This window comes from Lucilia cuprina, chromosome 2, assembly GCF_022045245.1.
Source record: "Lucilia cuprina isolate Lc7/37 chromosome 2, ASM2204524v1, whole genome shotgun sequence".
In the NCBI taxonomy this organism is placed as follows: Eukaryota; Metazoa; Arthropoda; class Insecta; order Diptera; family Calliphoridae; genus Lucilia; species Lucilia cuprina.
The window spans coordinates 65,188,346-65,202,848 of record NC_060950.1 but is presented as its reverse complement, the minus strand read 5'-3'; the positions used below and the strand labels follow the sequence as shown (position 1 = coordinate 65,202,848).

Genomic DNA, 14,503 nt, shown 5'->3' with positions numbered 1-14,503 from the left:
AACAAATGTGAAGCAATTTGTAGTTTAGGTTGTTCCAATGGTAAATGTGTGTCACCTGAAATGTGTGAATGTGATCAAGGTTATGAAATGAATTCGGAAAACCAATGTCTACCAGTGTGCAAAGATGGTTGTCTTAATGGTCAGTGTGTGGCGCCAGATATTTGTGAATGTGTCGAGAAATATAGTATATCATTATAGCATATCTGTTTGCCCCTTTGTGAAGGTGGGTGTCCAAATGGAACATGTGTGCTGCCTGAAATATGTGAATATGATCAGGGTTATGAAATGAGTGCGAAAAAGGTATGTGAACCTGTTTGTTCTGGAGGCTGTGAGAATGGCCAATGTATTTCCCCTCAAATTTGTGAGTGTAATGAGGGTTATCAAATAAATGGCACAAATAAATGTGAACCGGTTTGTTCGGAAGGCTGTGAAAATGGACGATGTGTTTCGCCTGAAACTTGTGAGTGCGATAAGGGTTACCAACTAAATTCCGCGAATAAATGTGAACCAATTTGTTCGCAAGGCTGTGAGAATGGTCGATGTGTTTCCCCTCAAATTTGTGAGTGCCATAAGGGTTACCAAATGAATGCGGCAAATATATGTGAACCTCTTTGTGCGGAAGGCTGTGAGAATGGTCGATGTATTTCTCCTGGAATATGTGAATGTATTGAAGGTTATATTAATGTATCAAAAAGTTCCTGTTCACTTAGCTCTAAATCAGTTTATGCAAATCGTCAGTGGCTGGTATCAAATAATGATCAGTCTAAAATGTTCGAGTATCAAGCCGTAAGAATTTGGCAACCAATTGTATTTGCTTACATAGCACTTCTCTTAATTCTAATCATATTGATAGTTATACTAATAATGATATTGTATTGGAGATCAAGAAAAATATCTTATGATGTGTGTAAAACAGGTGAGTGAATAAAATGCTTAAGCAAATATACATACATACATACATACATACATACATACATACATACATACATACATACATACATACATACATACATACATACATACATACATACATACATACATACATACATACATAGATAGATATTTACAAATTTCATTAATATTCTTTTACAGAAAACCAATCACTTACTAGGCATCATCATCAGAGAAATGATATAAGATCTTATGAGGTAATGGAACCGGAATATCTTTTATGAACATGTCGTTCTTTGCTATTCTAAACTATGTAATTAGTAATTAATAAATTAAGATAACAAATACATACATACATTAAATTTAATATAATATCCTTAATAGAATGTAACAAATTTGGAAAAAAATTTACATAATTTATCCAAAAGGTGAAATTTTAGAGACTTTCTTCTTAAAAGGAATATTGTACGTTCAGTTTTTATACCCTACACCACCGACTTAGAATCGTTTTCTGAGTCGATTAAGCTATGTCCGTCCGTCCGTCTGACCGGCTGCCTGTCCATGTAAACCTTGTGCGTAAGGTGCAGGCCTCAATTTTCCAGATAATTGGATGAAATAGCCCCCAAACAAGCGTACCCCCCGAATAGGGCTACTATGTCAAAAAAATTCAGTTATAATAACACTTTTAAATAACTTTAAAGTAGACGTAAATTCCTCTATCAACATTTATAAGGAAAGGCCTATATTTTCCCCTTCTCTCCTTTGAGCCCTCTTGTAAAAAAATCTCTTTTTTTTTTAAATTAGTAAAATTAACAAAAAACAAGTATGAATGTATAGTCGGGCGTAGCCGACCATGTGATACCCTACACCAGTCAGTATGTATGTTAAAAATGAGAATTATTTAAAAAAAATAAAGCATTTGGTTTGTTTTTTTTTTAACTTTATTTCGGAATATTTTTACTTTTTTTTGGCAAAAAAAGAAATTTTTTTTTAAGAGGGCTCAAAGGGGAGTAGGGCAAAATATGGCCCTATCCTTAAAAATGTTGGTAGGGGGAGTCAAGTCTTCTTCAATATTATTTATGTAGAATTTAAAAGTGTTATAAGTGTTTGTAAGTGAATTTTGACCTTTAAGTCATTTTCTGAAGGGGAGTTTGTATGGGGGATAGGATCAAATGAAGCCCGCTCATTACAAAAATCGGTAGTGTCATTTAAAGTTCTATAAAACTAAGTTTTGTCGACTTTTGTTAACATAATATATCATTTAAATTAATTATAAGCCAAAAAGCCCTATTTGGGGGTACGGTTGTATGGGGGCTAGTCGAAATAATGGACCGATTTTAACCAATTTCAATAAGCTTTGTGCTTGGGCCAAGAGAAGCGTGTGTGCCAAATTTCATTAAATTATCTTGAAAATTGTGTACCTTGCGCACAAGGTTTACATGGACAGCCAGCCAGACGGACGGACGTAGCTTAATCGACTCAGAAAATGATTCTAAGCCGATTGGTATACTTTAAGGTGGGTATAGGACAAATATTTTTGTATGTTACAAACATCAGCACGAATCCAATATACCCTTCCCACTAAAGTGTTGTAGGGTATAAAAATCAAATGTTTTTTATAATAATCCTCAACTTTAATATACTGACTGGTGTACTTGTACTTTGTATTTGTTTTTGTTTAGGATTCATTTGATGGAATATTGTAAAAGTATCAATTGAAGAACCAAAATATACCACCAAATCCCTTCCTATTATACAATACACAACTAAAGGGGGGAGAGAATATTATGCGTTTTTGCTGATGTTTGTAACACCTAAAAATATTGGTTCCGCACCCAACTTATCACCTCAAAAACACTTTCTAAGTCGTTTTAGCTATGTCCGTTTATCCATCTGTCTGTCCGTCGTCCGTCTGTCTGTCTGTCTGTCTGTCTGTCTGTGTGTCCATTGAAGTTAAAGTGCTTAAGGTGAAGACCTGCCTTCACACTCATTTTATGGTGGTCTTTTACATCTACTGGGTAGCAGTAGATGAAAACTCACCATTATCCCTCTGTGTATCTCACACGCGGGTTGCTATTTACGCATATGGATGGTCCGATCCAAGATACGTGCACTTTGCTTTGCGTGAAAATTATATTTCACCAAAGCATCCTCTCCCCGCGTATTTGGGTTTAAACCACAGCCACTACATAGATCCCAAAGGAACTCACTAAACAGCCAAGACATAGTCCTGTGGGCAACTAGCCAGCCGTAGTATCTGATTATGTGGTGTACTGGTTAGACCACTTTTCAAATCATCCATGGTCAAGCCAAAGATTGAAATGTAAATATTTCCGACAGACTGGAGGTGTTGGTGGCACCTCTTTACCCCTGAAATACAATACACAAAGATAGGTACTAGCATCAAGGAAACACGGCCCGAGGGTAGAAGGGTGCTCTGTCTGTACATGCAAATCTTGCACATACTCTTCTCTTGGTCTAAGGACCATCCGTTAAGGAAACTCGTTGAAATCGGTCCAGCATTTCGCTTAGCCCCAAATAGGTGCTTTTTGCTCATTATTGAGTTAAATGTTTCATAATGGCAACAAAGGTTGGAATACTAGTTAATTAGTTAGTTAGTTAGTTAGTTAGTTAGTTAGTTAGTTAGTTAGTTAGTTAGTTAGTTAGTTAGTTAGTTAGTTAGTTAGTTAGTTAGTTAGTTAGTTAGTTAGCTAGGTAGTTAGTTAGTTAGTTAGTTAGTTAGTTAGTTAGTTAGTTAATTAATTAGTTAGTTAGTTAGTTAGTTAGTTAGTTAGTTAGTTGTGTGGTTTGTTGTCTGATTGCTTGGTTGTTTGGTTTTTTGGTTGTTTGGTTATTTGTTTATTAAGTTGGAAATACACCAAGGTCTTAATCTGGAAGTAGTTTCTTTTTATAGCATATGTTAAAGTTCCGACTATAGTACACAGTACAGTCTTAACTGCAATCTTAGCTACAGTTTTCGATATACATATGTACAGACTTACCAAACTACTGGTAGATTGGTTAGTTCAAATGAAACCCGAGAAAATAGAACACCAAGATCTTTATCTAGTTAGGCCCATTGTCCTTAATTGTGTATTTATTATAGTCTTAACTATAACCTATGATATAGTCTTAGCTATAGCTTAACTATACAGATCGATTTATCACACTATCGTCATATAAAAATAAATTTAAAAACCTTCCAGTACTAACTTCTACTTGGTGTTCTCTTAATTTTTTGCACTTTTCTTTGGCTTATTTCTCTTACTTAAACCGTGACGTCGTTCTAGAAGAATTTGAGTAATATTGTGAGAAAAAATATGAAAGAATTTATACAAAATTATTGAATGAAATTCCAGACACAGACAGACAGACTGCATTTCCTTTTTGAATGGTCATTGTTTTACAGCGTTCAACCTTAAATGATCTTTTTGCAATTGTGGCGCAAAAATACCAGAACGAAAAACAGTTCAAAAAGCCAAAAAGAGTGAAATATTGCAGATTTGTTTAAAGGAATTTTCTTATTTAAAAAAATGAGTATTTAATATTTAAAGAAATATCGATAACACTTATGCAAACGCACACTTCAACAGATTTACTCATATTACTTTGAAAAATAAGACGGGATGTGATGTAAACTAATATATATTATTTTTCTTTTTCAAAAAGAACTGCTCTTAGTTGTAATTACTAACTCTAAGTTAATTCAAACTAAAGAAGGTTCTTGTTTATATTGTTTTGTTTTTTTTTTTTGCAAAACAACTCATTTATTTCATAACTTATATATTTCGTAATAAAATTATTTAAGTATTATCTGGAAACTAGTCGTTTTTAAACATTAAGCAAAGCAACAACTAATGGATTTTGTGGTGCGAAAGTTTTTTTCATAAAAACAAAAATAAGATTTGTTAAACAAAATCAAAATGTTATTTTGGAAATTTTTTATCATTTTAAGTTTTAACTCGATATGGGTGTGGGGTGAATATTGTACGCGTATTACAAGGAAACCTATACAATATACAAAAAGTAGAAATGGTGCAATTATAAAGGAGGTAAGTTTTGTCAAGTGAATTATTGTTACTAAAAAGTGATCTTTTAAAATGGTTAAAAAATATATAACAAGGGTTTAAAAAAGATTAATATAAACCCAGTAGCAGCTAATATAAAGTAATAGAAATACTCGCTAGTGTTTATATGTTGTTAAATAAAATAGTGTACAAATTCTAAAATGCTGGGAAAATATATATGTTGCACTCTAGCCCTCGAACTCCTGCCATTTGTGACATATTCAAATTGTCTTAGAATCTTCTTTATGTAAGTCTGAAATTAACTACATATCTTTGTTTTAGTTTTTTTACTCTAATCAGTAATGAAATATATGTAGAACAGCAAAAAAATAATTAAATAAAATTTATAGAAAATTGAGACCAATTACACTCAAAGAAATAGTAGAGTAATCCGGAGCGTATTTAGAACTTTTCCTTAAAACAAATACAATATCCTTGACAAGTAAGAAGTTATAGTCGGGAGAGGCCGACCTACACTTGTATATGCATATTTAAGTAAAATTTTGATGGGGGCTTTTTATAGGGGTTAGAGTCATATGAGGACCTATTATTGTGGAATTTGTGAGGGTCATCAAGTCTAATATAGAACTTGGTTTTTGCAGCTTTTTGTCGAGATTTGAGTATACTAAACATAACTATATCCTATTAGGGGTTTCAGTTGTATAGGGGCTAGGTGAAATAATGGACCGATGTTAACCATTTTCAATAGGCTTTGTCTATTTGCTAGTTCAGTTCTAGTTCAGTTCAAGTTCAGTTCTAGTTCAGTTCTAGTTTAGTTCTAGTTCAGTTCTAGTTCAGTTCTAGTTCAGTTCTAGTTCAGTTCTAGTTCAGTTCTAGTTCAGTTCTAGTTCAGTTCTAGTTCAGTTCTAGTTCAGTTCTAGTTCAGTTCTAGTTCAGTTCTAGTTCAGTTCTAGTTCAGTTCTAGTTCAGTTCTAGTTCAGTTCTAGTTCAGTTCTAGTTCAATTCTAGTTCAATTCTAGTTCAGTTCTAGTTCAGTTCTAGTTCAGTTCTAGTTCAGTTCTAGTTCAGTTCTAGTTCAGTTCTAGTTCAGTTCTAGTTCAGTTCTAGTTCAGTTCTAGTTCAGTTCTAGTTCAGTTCTAGTTCAGTTCTAGTTCAGTTCTAGTTCAGTTCTAGTTCAGTTCTAGTTCAGTTCTAGTTCAGTTCTAGTTGAGTTCTAGTTCAGTTCTAGTTCAGTTCTAGTTCAGTTCTAGTTCAGTTCTAGTTCAGTTCTAGTTCAGTTCTAGTTCAGTTCTAGTTCAGTTCTAGTTCAGTTCTAGTTCAGTTCTAGTTCAGTTCTAGTTCAGTTCTAGTTCAGTTCTAGTTCAGTTCTAGTTCAGTTCTAGTTCAGTTCTAGTTCAGTTCTAGTTCAGTTCTAGTTCAGTTCTAGTTCAGTTCTAGTTCAGTTCTAGTTCAGTTCTAGTTCAGTTCTAGTTCAGTTCTAGTTCAGTTCTAGTTCAGTTCTAGTTCAGTTCTAGTTCAGTTCTAGTTCAGTTCTAGTTCAGTTCTAGTTCAGTTCTAGTTCAGTTCTAGTTCAGTTCTAGTTCAGTTCTAGTTCAGATCAGTTCTAGTTCAGTTCTAGTTCAGTTCTAGTTCTAGTTCAGTTCTAGTTCAGTTCTAGTTCTAGTTCAGTTCTAGTTCAGTTCTAGTTCAGTTCTAGTTCAGTTCTAGTTCAGTTCTAGTTCAGTTTTAGTTCAGTTTTAGTTCAGTTCTAGTTCAGTTCTAGTTCAGTTCTAGTTCAGTTCTAGTTCAGTTCTAGTTCAGTTCTAGTTCAGTTCTAGTTCAGTTCTAGTTCAGTTCTAGTTCAGTTCTAGTTCAGTTCTAGTTCAGTTCTAGTTCAGTTCTAGTTCAGTTCTAATTCAGTTCTAGTTCAGTTCTAGTTCAGTTCTAGTTCAGTTCTAGTTCAGTTCTAGTTCAGTTCTAGTTCAGTTCTAGTTCAGTTCTAGTTCAGTTCTAGTTCAGTTCTAGTTCAGTTCTAGTTCAGTTCTAGTTCAGTTCTAGTTCAGTTCTAGTTCAGTTCTAGTTCAGTTCTAGTTCAGTTCTAGTTCAGTTCTAGTTCAGTTCTAGTTCAGTTCTAGTTCAGTTCTAGTTCAGTTCTAGTTCAGTTCTAGTTCAGTTCTAGTTCAGTTCTAGTTAAGTTCTAGTTCAGTTCTAGTTCAGTTCTAGTTCAGTTCTAGTTCAGTTCTAGTTCAGTTCTAGTTCAGTTCTAGTTCAGTTCTAGTTCAGTTCTAGTTCAGTTCTAGTTCAGTTCTAGTTCAGTTCTAGTTCAGTTCTAGTTCAGTTCTAGTTCAGTTCTAGTTCAGTTCTAGTTCAGTTCTAGTTCAGTTCTAGTTCAGTTCTAGTTCAGTTCTAGTTCAGTTCTAGTTCAGTTCTAGTTCAGTTCTAGTTCAGTTCTAGTTCAGTTCTAGTTCAGTTCTAGTTCAGTTCTAGTTCAGTTCTAGTTCAGTTCTAGTTCAGTTCTAATTCAGTTCTAGTTTAGTTGTAGTGCAGTTCTAGTTCACTTGTTTAGTTCTATCCAACTAAAAAGAAATTATAAAAATGTTTGGTTATCCAAAATTATTTACGTAATTGTTAAATACATAGAACATATAAATGGGTTATTTTACTGTTATATGGACTACGCGACTCTAGAACTTTTTACCTTAAATTCTTTTTTTTCAGACAAAATACGAAACGAAATTGATACGCACTTGTTGCAATGGCTATCGTCCTAAAAATCAAAAATGTGTACCCCATTGTCCGAAAGGTTGTGCAAATGGTATTTGCGTGAAACCTAATATATGCGAGTGCAAAAAGGGATATAAGTTTTTCAGTGAATTTGTTAAGAATCGGTAAGTGGTGGATTTTTTCATATAGTTAAGTATTAAGTATACAAAGATTTTAAAATTAACTTTACATATTTTAGCTGCATTCCCGACTGTGGAAAATGTGAGCATGGTTTCTGTAGTAGACCTGGAACGTGTACCTGTAATAAGGGTTTTGTACTAGTAGGCGATACATGTAAACCGCAGTGTAATGACTGTGAGAATGGTACTTGTGAAATACCCGGAAAATGTGAGTGTAATAAAGGTTATAAAAAATCCATAGCATTCTCCAAATGTGAACCGATCTGCAGCAATAATTGTCCAAATGGCATTTGTATAGCACCGGAGCAATGTGCTTGCGATAAGGGTTACCAAATAAATGCTCAAAATGTTTGTGAACCAATATGTGAGAGTGGCTGTAAAAATGGCAAATGTATTGCACCCGCTATATGCGAGTGTAGTGTCGGCTATAAGAAATCTATAAAAGATTTGGAATGTGAACCGATTTGCGAGTCTGGCTGTAAGAATGGCAAATGTATTAAACCTGGTTTGTGTGAATGCGATAGAGGTTATAAACTAAATGAACAAAACGAATGTGAACCTATATGTTTGGGTGGTTGTTTAAATGGCAAATGTGTGGCCCCCGATTTCTGTAAATGCAATGATGGTTATAGTATGCTAACACCCATAGCTTGCAAACCGATATGTACCACAGGTTGTTCAAATGGTAGCTGTATAGCTCCAGAAACCTGTAAATGTAATGCGGGCTATGAAATGAATTCATTACAACAATGTCAAGCTATTTGTAAGACTGGTTGCCCTAATGCTAAATGTGTGGCACCAGATAAATGTATGTGTAATGAAGGCTTCGAAATGAATATCGATAATATATGTCAACCTATTTGCCACACGGGTTGTCCAAATGGAAAATGTATAGCTCCTAACATATGTGAGTGTAACGAGGGTTACAAAATGAATTCACAGAAAAATTGTGAACCGATATGTCAGGAAGGTTGCCAGAATGGACAGTGTATAGCACCAAATACTTGCAAATGTTTATCGGGTTATAGCAAATTAAATGCTACTGCCTGTGAACCTATTTGTCTATCCGGTTGTGCTAATGGTAAATGTATTTCTCCCGATATCTGTCAATGTAGTGAAGGTTATGAAATGTTAACACCTAATAACTGTACTGCAATTTGTAAAGACGGGTGTTTAAATGGACAATGTACGGCGCCCAATTTCTGCAGCTGTTATATGGGTTATTCCAAATCCACACCTAGTACTTGTGAACCTGTATGCGAATTGGGATGTCCTAACGGACGATGTATAGCTCCCAATATTTGTGAATGTGATGGAGGCTATGCACTAACAGAAAGCAACAAATGTGAACCCATATGTAGAGAGGAGTGTAAAAACGGTTTTTGTACAGCTCCTGACACATGTGAATGTTATTTTGGTTATCGGAAATTTTCAAACTACTATTGTGAACCGATATGTAAATCTGGCTGTCCTAATGGTAAATGTACCTCGCCTGAAGTTTGTGACTGTAATGAAGGTTATGAAATGAGTTTCGAAAACAAATGTGAAGCAATTTGTAGTTTAGGTTGTTCCAATGGTAAATGTGTGTCACCTGAAATGTGTGAATGTGATCAAGGTTATGAAATGAATTCGGAAAACCAATGTGTACCAGTGTGCAAAGATGGTTGTCTTAATGGTCAGTGTGTGGCGCCAGATATTTGTGAATGTTTCGAGAGATATAATAAATCATTACCGCATATATGTTTGCCCCTTTGTGAAGGTGGGTGTCCGAATGGAACATGTGTGCTGCCTGAAATATGTGAATGTGATCAGGGTTATGAAATGAGTGCAGAAAAAGTATGTGAACCGGTTTGTTCGGAAGGCTGTGAGAATGGCCAATGTATTTCCCCTCAAATTTGTGAGTGTAATGAGGGTTACCAAATAAATGGTACAAATAAATGTGAACCGGTTTGTTCGGAAGGCTGTGAGAATGGACGATGTGTTTCGCCTGAAACTTGTGAGTGCGATAAGGGTTACCAACTAAATTCCGCGAATAAATGTGAACCAATTTGTTCGCAAGGCTGTGTGAATGGTCGATGTGTTTCGCCTGAAATGTGTGAATGCTTTGAAGGTTACCAAATGAATGACACAAATAATTGTGAACCTGTTTGTTTGGGAGGCTGTGAGAATGGTCAATGTGTGTCTCCGGATACTTGTGAGTGCCATGAGGGTTACCAAATAAATGCCGAATATAAATGTGAACCGGTTTGTTCAGAAGGCTGTGTTAATGGTCGATGTGTATCTCCGGAAACTTGTGAATGTGATAGAGGTTATCACCTTAATCTACAAAATATGTGTGAACCCATTTGCGAATATGGCTGTTACAACGGTTACTGTACATCCCCAAATTATTGTGAATGTGATATTGGTTATATCAAATCTTTGCCTCACACATGTGAGCCGATTTGTGAAGCGAAGTGCATCAATGGAAAATGTGTGGCACCAAATCGATGTGAATGCGATGAGGGTTTTCAAAGTACCTCATCAAATGTATGTGAACCAGTATGTGATGGAGATTGTATAAACGGTTACTGTGCAGCACCAAATAGCTGCCAATGTAACAGTGGTTATGCAAAGAATGCCACCGGTATTTGTGAACCGATTTGTGAGTCCAGCTGTAATAATGGCATATGTATTGCACCAAATAAATGCGACTGTAAGGAAGGCTATCAGTTATCATCTCCCACTCAATGCAATCCAATATGTGAAGAAGGTTGCATTAAAGGTCACTGCATTGCACCAAATCAATGTCAATGTGAAGAAGGTTTTCAACTAGCAACACCCACAAAATGTGAACCTATTTGCGAAATGGAATGTGTCAATGGTCAATGTACAGCACCTGGTGTCTGTACTTGTAATGAGGGCTACTACCAAGCTGTTTCAATCAATATTTGTGTACCTATTTGTGAACAAGGCTGCTTAAACGGTCTCTGCTTGGCTCCTAACCACTGTGAATGTGAAGAAGGTTATACGAAAGTTTCACAGAGTTATTGTGAACCGATTTGCGAAGATGGTTGTACAAATGGCACCTGCACAAAACCCGGCAAATGTGAATGTAATGAAGGTTATGAGCTCGATTTTAGAAATCATTGCAAGCCTGTGTGTCATCAAGAATGTGTGAATGGAGAGTGTATAGCCCCCAATACTTGTAAGTGTAATGATGGATTTGACAAAAACTCAGAGGGCCAATGTGAACCTGTATGTAAATCGAATTGCCTTAATGGAAAGTGTGTAGCTCCCGACACTTGTGCATGTAAATCTGGTTACACTAAAGTTACAGCAAACATATGTGAACCTCTATGTGAACCAAATTGCCACAATGCTGAATGTATTGCTCCTGGTATGTGCAAGTGCCTTGAAGGTTTCGAACAAATTAACTCTACTACTTGTGGAAGACCCTGTAAAACGGAGTGTTTAAATGGAAAATGTTCAATGCAAACCGGCATTTGTGAATGTCCAGCCGGTTATCAGCTAAACGAGGAAGCCAATTGCGAGCCAATATGTGTCCATGGTTGCTTTAATGGTTATTGCTTAAAACCTGATAAATGCGAATGTCATAAAGGCTACAACCAAACATCTTTGGGTAAATGTGAGCCCATATGTGAACCAAATTGTAATAATGCCGATTGTATAGCTCCAGATGTATGTCAATGTAAGGATGGCTATCAAATGTCTTCAAAATCTCAATGTGAACCTATATGTTCTACACCATGTGAAAATGGTTTTTGTAGCGCTCCGAATTTATGTCGCTGCAACGAAGGTTATGAACTAAATGTCGACAATAAATGTTCTCCCATCTGCCAGCCGGAGTGCTTAAATGGCCGCTGCATAGCTCCAAATAAGTGTCTCTGCCCCAAGGGTTTTCAGCTAAATCACAAAAATGAGTGTCAACAAAAATATGCTGACTACGATGTTGCAACACAAGCAACTAAAGAACAACAAACATGCTTAAAAACTTGTCTCAATGGACAGTGTTTGGATGGGAAGTGTTTATGTTCAGAAAATTATCTTTTAAGCAGTTATGGTCCGAACAACATATGCCTGCCCAAATGCCAACAAGATGAAGATTGTTTTAATGGCGTATGCGCGGCGGCAGGTTTTTGCAAGTGCCTAGATGGTTTTGAGTTTTATTATAAAACTTTACGATGCGAAAAACGTGTTCTAAGTGGTAGCCATGGGGCAATTTCCAATCCGATTTTAAAGTGGTTGTTCATATTTGCTTTGATCTCATTTATATTGGCGTTGACGATACTGATAGTCATGTATTGTCTGACAAGGAAGGTGTCTTATAATGTGGATAAGAAGGGTGAGTTCATGATTGTGTAGACTATGACTAGACTATGATTAGACTATGACTAGACTATGACTAGACTATGACTAGACTATGACTAGACTATGACTAGACTATGACTAGACTATGACTAGACTATGACTAGACTATGACTAGACTATGACTAGACTAAGACTACCAACCTGTTGACTAGAATATTTCGGATAGTAGTTTCTAAAATGTTGACTAGACAGTCCATTGACGTACTGATTAGACTATTCTTATCTCTTTTATATTCTTCAATCACACTAAACTGTTGACTTAGCTAAGTACATGATTGTTGACATTTTCCTAGATCATTGTTAAGACTGTCAGCTAAACTGTTGACTATTCTTATGTCCGATCTTTTGACTAGTCTATTGACATTACTATTGGAAAGACAGCACTATAGAAAAGACTATTGACTACACTGTTAACTATACTAGTGACAATAATATACTACAGATTTGACTAGATTTGTTGATTAAAATATTTATTTGTTTTATTTATATATTTTCTTCTTTTCTATTTTTCTTATTTTATTTGCAGAAAGTGAATTTGGTTTAATAAAACTTTCCCAAAAAGCCGATATAATACGTCCACCAAACAACCTTGAAGTGTAATATATAATAATTTTTTTCGCTTAGTGTATTTTTACCATAATTTTAATTAATCTTTATTTGTAATTATGTATATATTTATAATTTGTACAATTGAAAAAATAAAATATTGTATTAATATTTTTTAAATTTAATAAACCATTATTTGACTACGATCTAAGAAATGTTCACGATAGAAATCAGGAGATACTAAAATAAACAATAAATTTTTTAATAAATTTAATAAAAATAAAGAAAATTTTTTTAAATAAATTACCATGCACTATCTCCGATCTGATAATACGCTGCTTTTGTAATTGTATATAACGGACTAGAACACCCAACACTACCAGCAGCATTAACACACAGATACTGATAAAAACACACCATAGATTAAGCCAGGTGGGTATGTGTAATCTACAAACTGATGGCACATCTGTAGAATCTTCTTCAAAATTTTCCATAAAATTAAAAAGTGATGAGTCCAAAGTTGTAGAGGTTGTAGGTGGTGAAGAGTTTTCCATGTTATTTGTGTGATATAGCAGTGATCGTAGCAATTTTCCCATGTATATTAGAAATCTAATGTTTTTTTCAAATTAAATATAATTTTTCCTAAACTACGTTTGATATCAGCCACTTGTAAACTTTAAATGCAAAAACTTTAATGAAATTTTATGCTCAACACTTGCATTGTGTGTGGGTTCCTGTTGCAAGAAGACATGTGACTTCAAGACCGTTGCTTTAATTATCTTTCTTTCGATTTTTTTCCAACCAGATGCATACAATAACAGTATTTTATTTATAGACTTTTTTAGTTCTGCTTTTATTTTAATTTTATATAATATATATTTAATAATAATATCACTTTTGTTTGTTTACTTACACATCTTCTTAGCAAAACAAAGAAATATTACACTTGATAATTGTTGTACCAGCGTGAGAAGGAAGAACAAAATGGGATTTATCTAGTTTCAGTTTTAATTGTCTTTAAACTTATTCTTGTTGGATCATAACTCACCTAAAAAACAAATATTTGTGATCTACAAACAAGATCTAAGTATGATCTAAATATTGTATATGCATGTAAATGCATGTCTTTAGCCGTACAACGAATACTTGATATTTACTCTTATTTTCTTGAAAATTTTCCAAGATTTTTATTTAAAAACAATAAAAATAAAACAAATGGAAATGCAGCTCAAATATGTATGTGCATATGTATGTACTCATATGTATAAAATAGTGATTGAATGTATTACAAAATTGCTGCAAGCATCGTCAAACTAAATAAGAATATAAATTATGTTTTTTATTTGATTTTTTTTTTTGAAAATTTTTAATCTAAAAAGTAATAACTAAAAAATTAGAAAAACTGTTAAATATTAAAAAATAAATAATATTATAAATCTAGTCTATGGTCTAGTCAGCAGACTAGTATGTAGCCTAGTTAGTAGTCAAGTCAGTAGACTAGTATAAAGCCTAATCAGTAGTCAAGTCAGCAAACTAGTCAGTAATCTAGTCAATAGTCTAGTCGGTAATCTATTCAGTGGTCTGGTCAGTATTCTGGTCAGTAATCTAGTCAGTAGTCTTGTCAGTATTGAAGTAGGTAGTTAGTGGTCTGGTAAGTAATCTAGGTAGTATTTTAGACATAGTATAGTCTAGTCATAGTCTAGTCATAGTCTAGTCATAGTCTAGTCATAGTCTAGTCATAGTCTAGTCATAGTCTAGTCATAGTCTAGTCATAGTCTAGTCATA

At 34.5% G+C, this 14,503-nt stretch overlaps 3 protein-coding genes across 3 annotated transcripts; 2 read left to right on the top strand and 1 right to left on the bottom strand.

Moving 5' to 3' along the window:
* The first annotated feature begins 165 nt into the window (after positions 1-165).
* On the top strand, positions 166-924 carry LOC124421215 (von Willebrand factor D and EGF domain-containing protein-like). Its single transcript, XM_046956074.1, has one exon. The coding sequence runs from the start codon at positions 286-288 to the stop codon at positions 922-924; it is 639 nt and encodes a 212-aa protein (XP_046812030.1). The 5' UTR covers positions 166-285.
* Positions 925-4,707: 3,783 nt separating this feature from the next.
* LOC111682927 (fibrillin-1) lies at positions 4,708-12,834 on the top strand. Its single transcript, XM_046950162.1, has 4 exons — positions 4,708-4,943; positions 7,617-7,786; positions 7,861-12,146; positions 12,699-12,834. The coding sequence occupies exons 1-4, from the start codon at positions 4,815-4,817 to the stop codon at positions 12,770-12,772; spliced, it is 4,659 nt and encodes a 1,552-aa protein (XP_046806118.1). The 5' UTR covers positions 4,708-4,814; the 3' UTR covers positions 12,773-12,834.
* On the bottom strand, positions 12,799-13,504 carry LOC111682925. The gene is made up of 2 exons (XM_023444924.2): positions 13,026-13,504; positions 12,799-12,958 (listed from the first exon to the last, which is right to left on the bottom strand). Exons 1-2 carry the CDS (start codon positions 13,312-13,314, stop codon positions 12,900-12,902), a joined length of 348 nt encoding a protein of 115 aa, XP_023300692.2. The 5' UTR covers positions 13,315-13,504; the 3' UTR covers positions 12,799-12,899.
* Positions 13,505-14,503: the final 999 nt, after the last annotated feature.

Excerpts from the sequence above, each read along its gene's own strand:
- LOC124421215 (XM_046956074.1), top strand. The coding sequence starts at position 286 with ATGAGTGCGAAAAAGGTATGTGAACCTGTTTGTTCTGGAGGCTGTGAG.
- LOC111682927 (XM_046950162.1), top strand. The coding sequence starts at position 4,815 with ATGTTATTTTGGAAATTTTTTATCATTTTAAGTTTTAACTCGATATGG. Across the intron at positions 4,944-7,616 it reads ATGGTGCAATTATAAAGGAG|ACAAAATACGAAACGAAATT; the intron begins GTAAGTTTTGTC and ends CTTTTTTTTCAG. Across the intron at positions 12,147-12,698 it reads TTATAATGTGGATAAGAAGG|AAAGTGAATTTGGTTTAATA; the intron begins GTGAGTTCATGA and ends TTTTATTTGCAG.
- LOC111682925 (XM_023444924.2), bottom strand. The coding sequence starts at position 13,314 with ATGGGAAAATTGCTACGATCACTGCTATATCACACAAATAACATGGAA. Across the intron at positions 12,959-13,025 it reads CAGATCGGAGATAGTGCATG|TATCTCCTGATTTCTATCGT; the intron begins GTAATTTATTTA and ends TGTTTATTTTAG.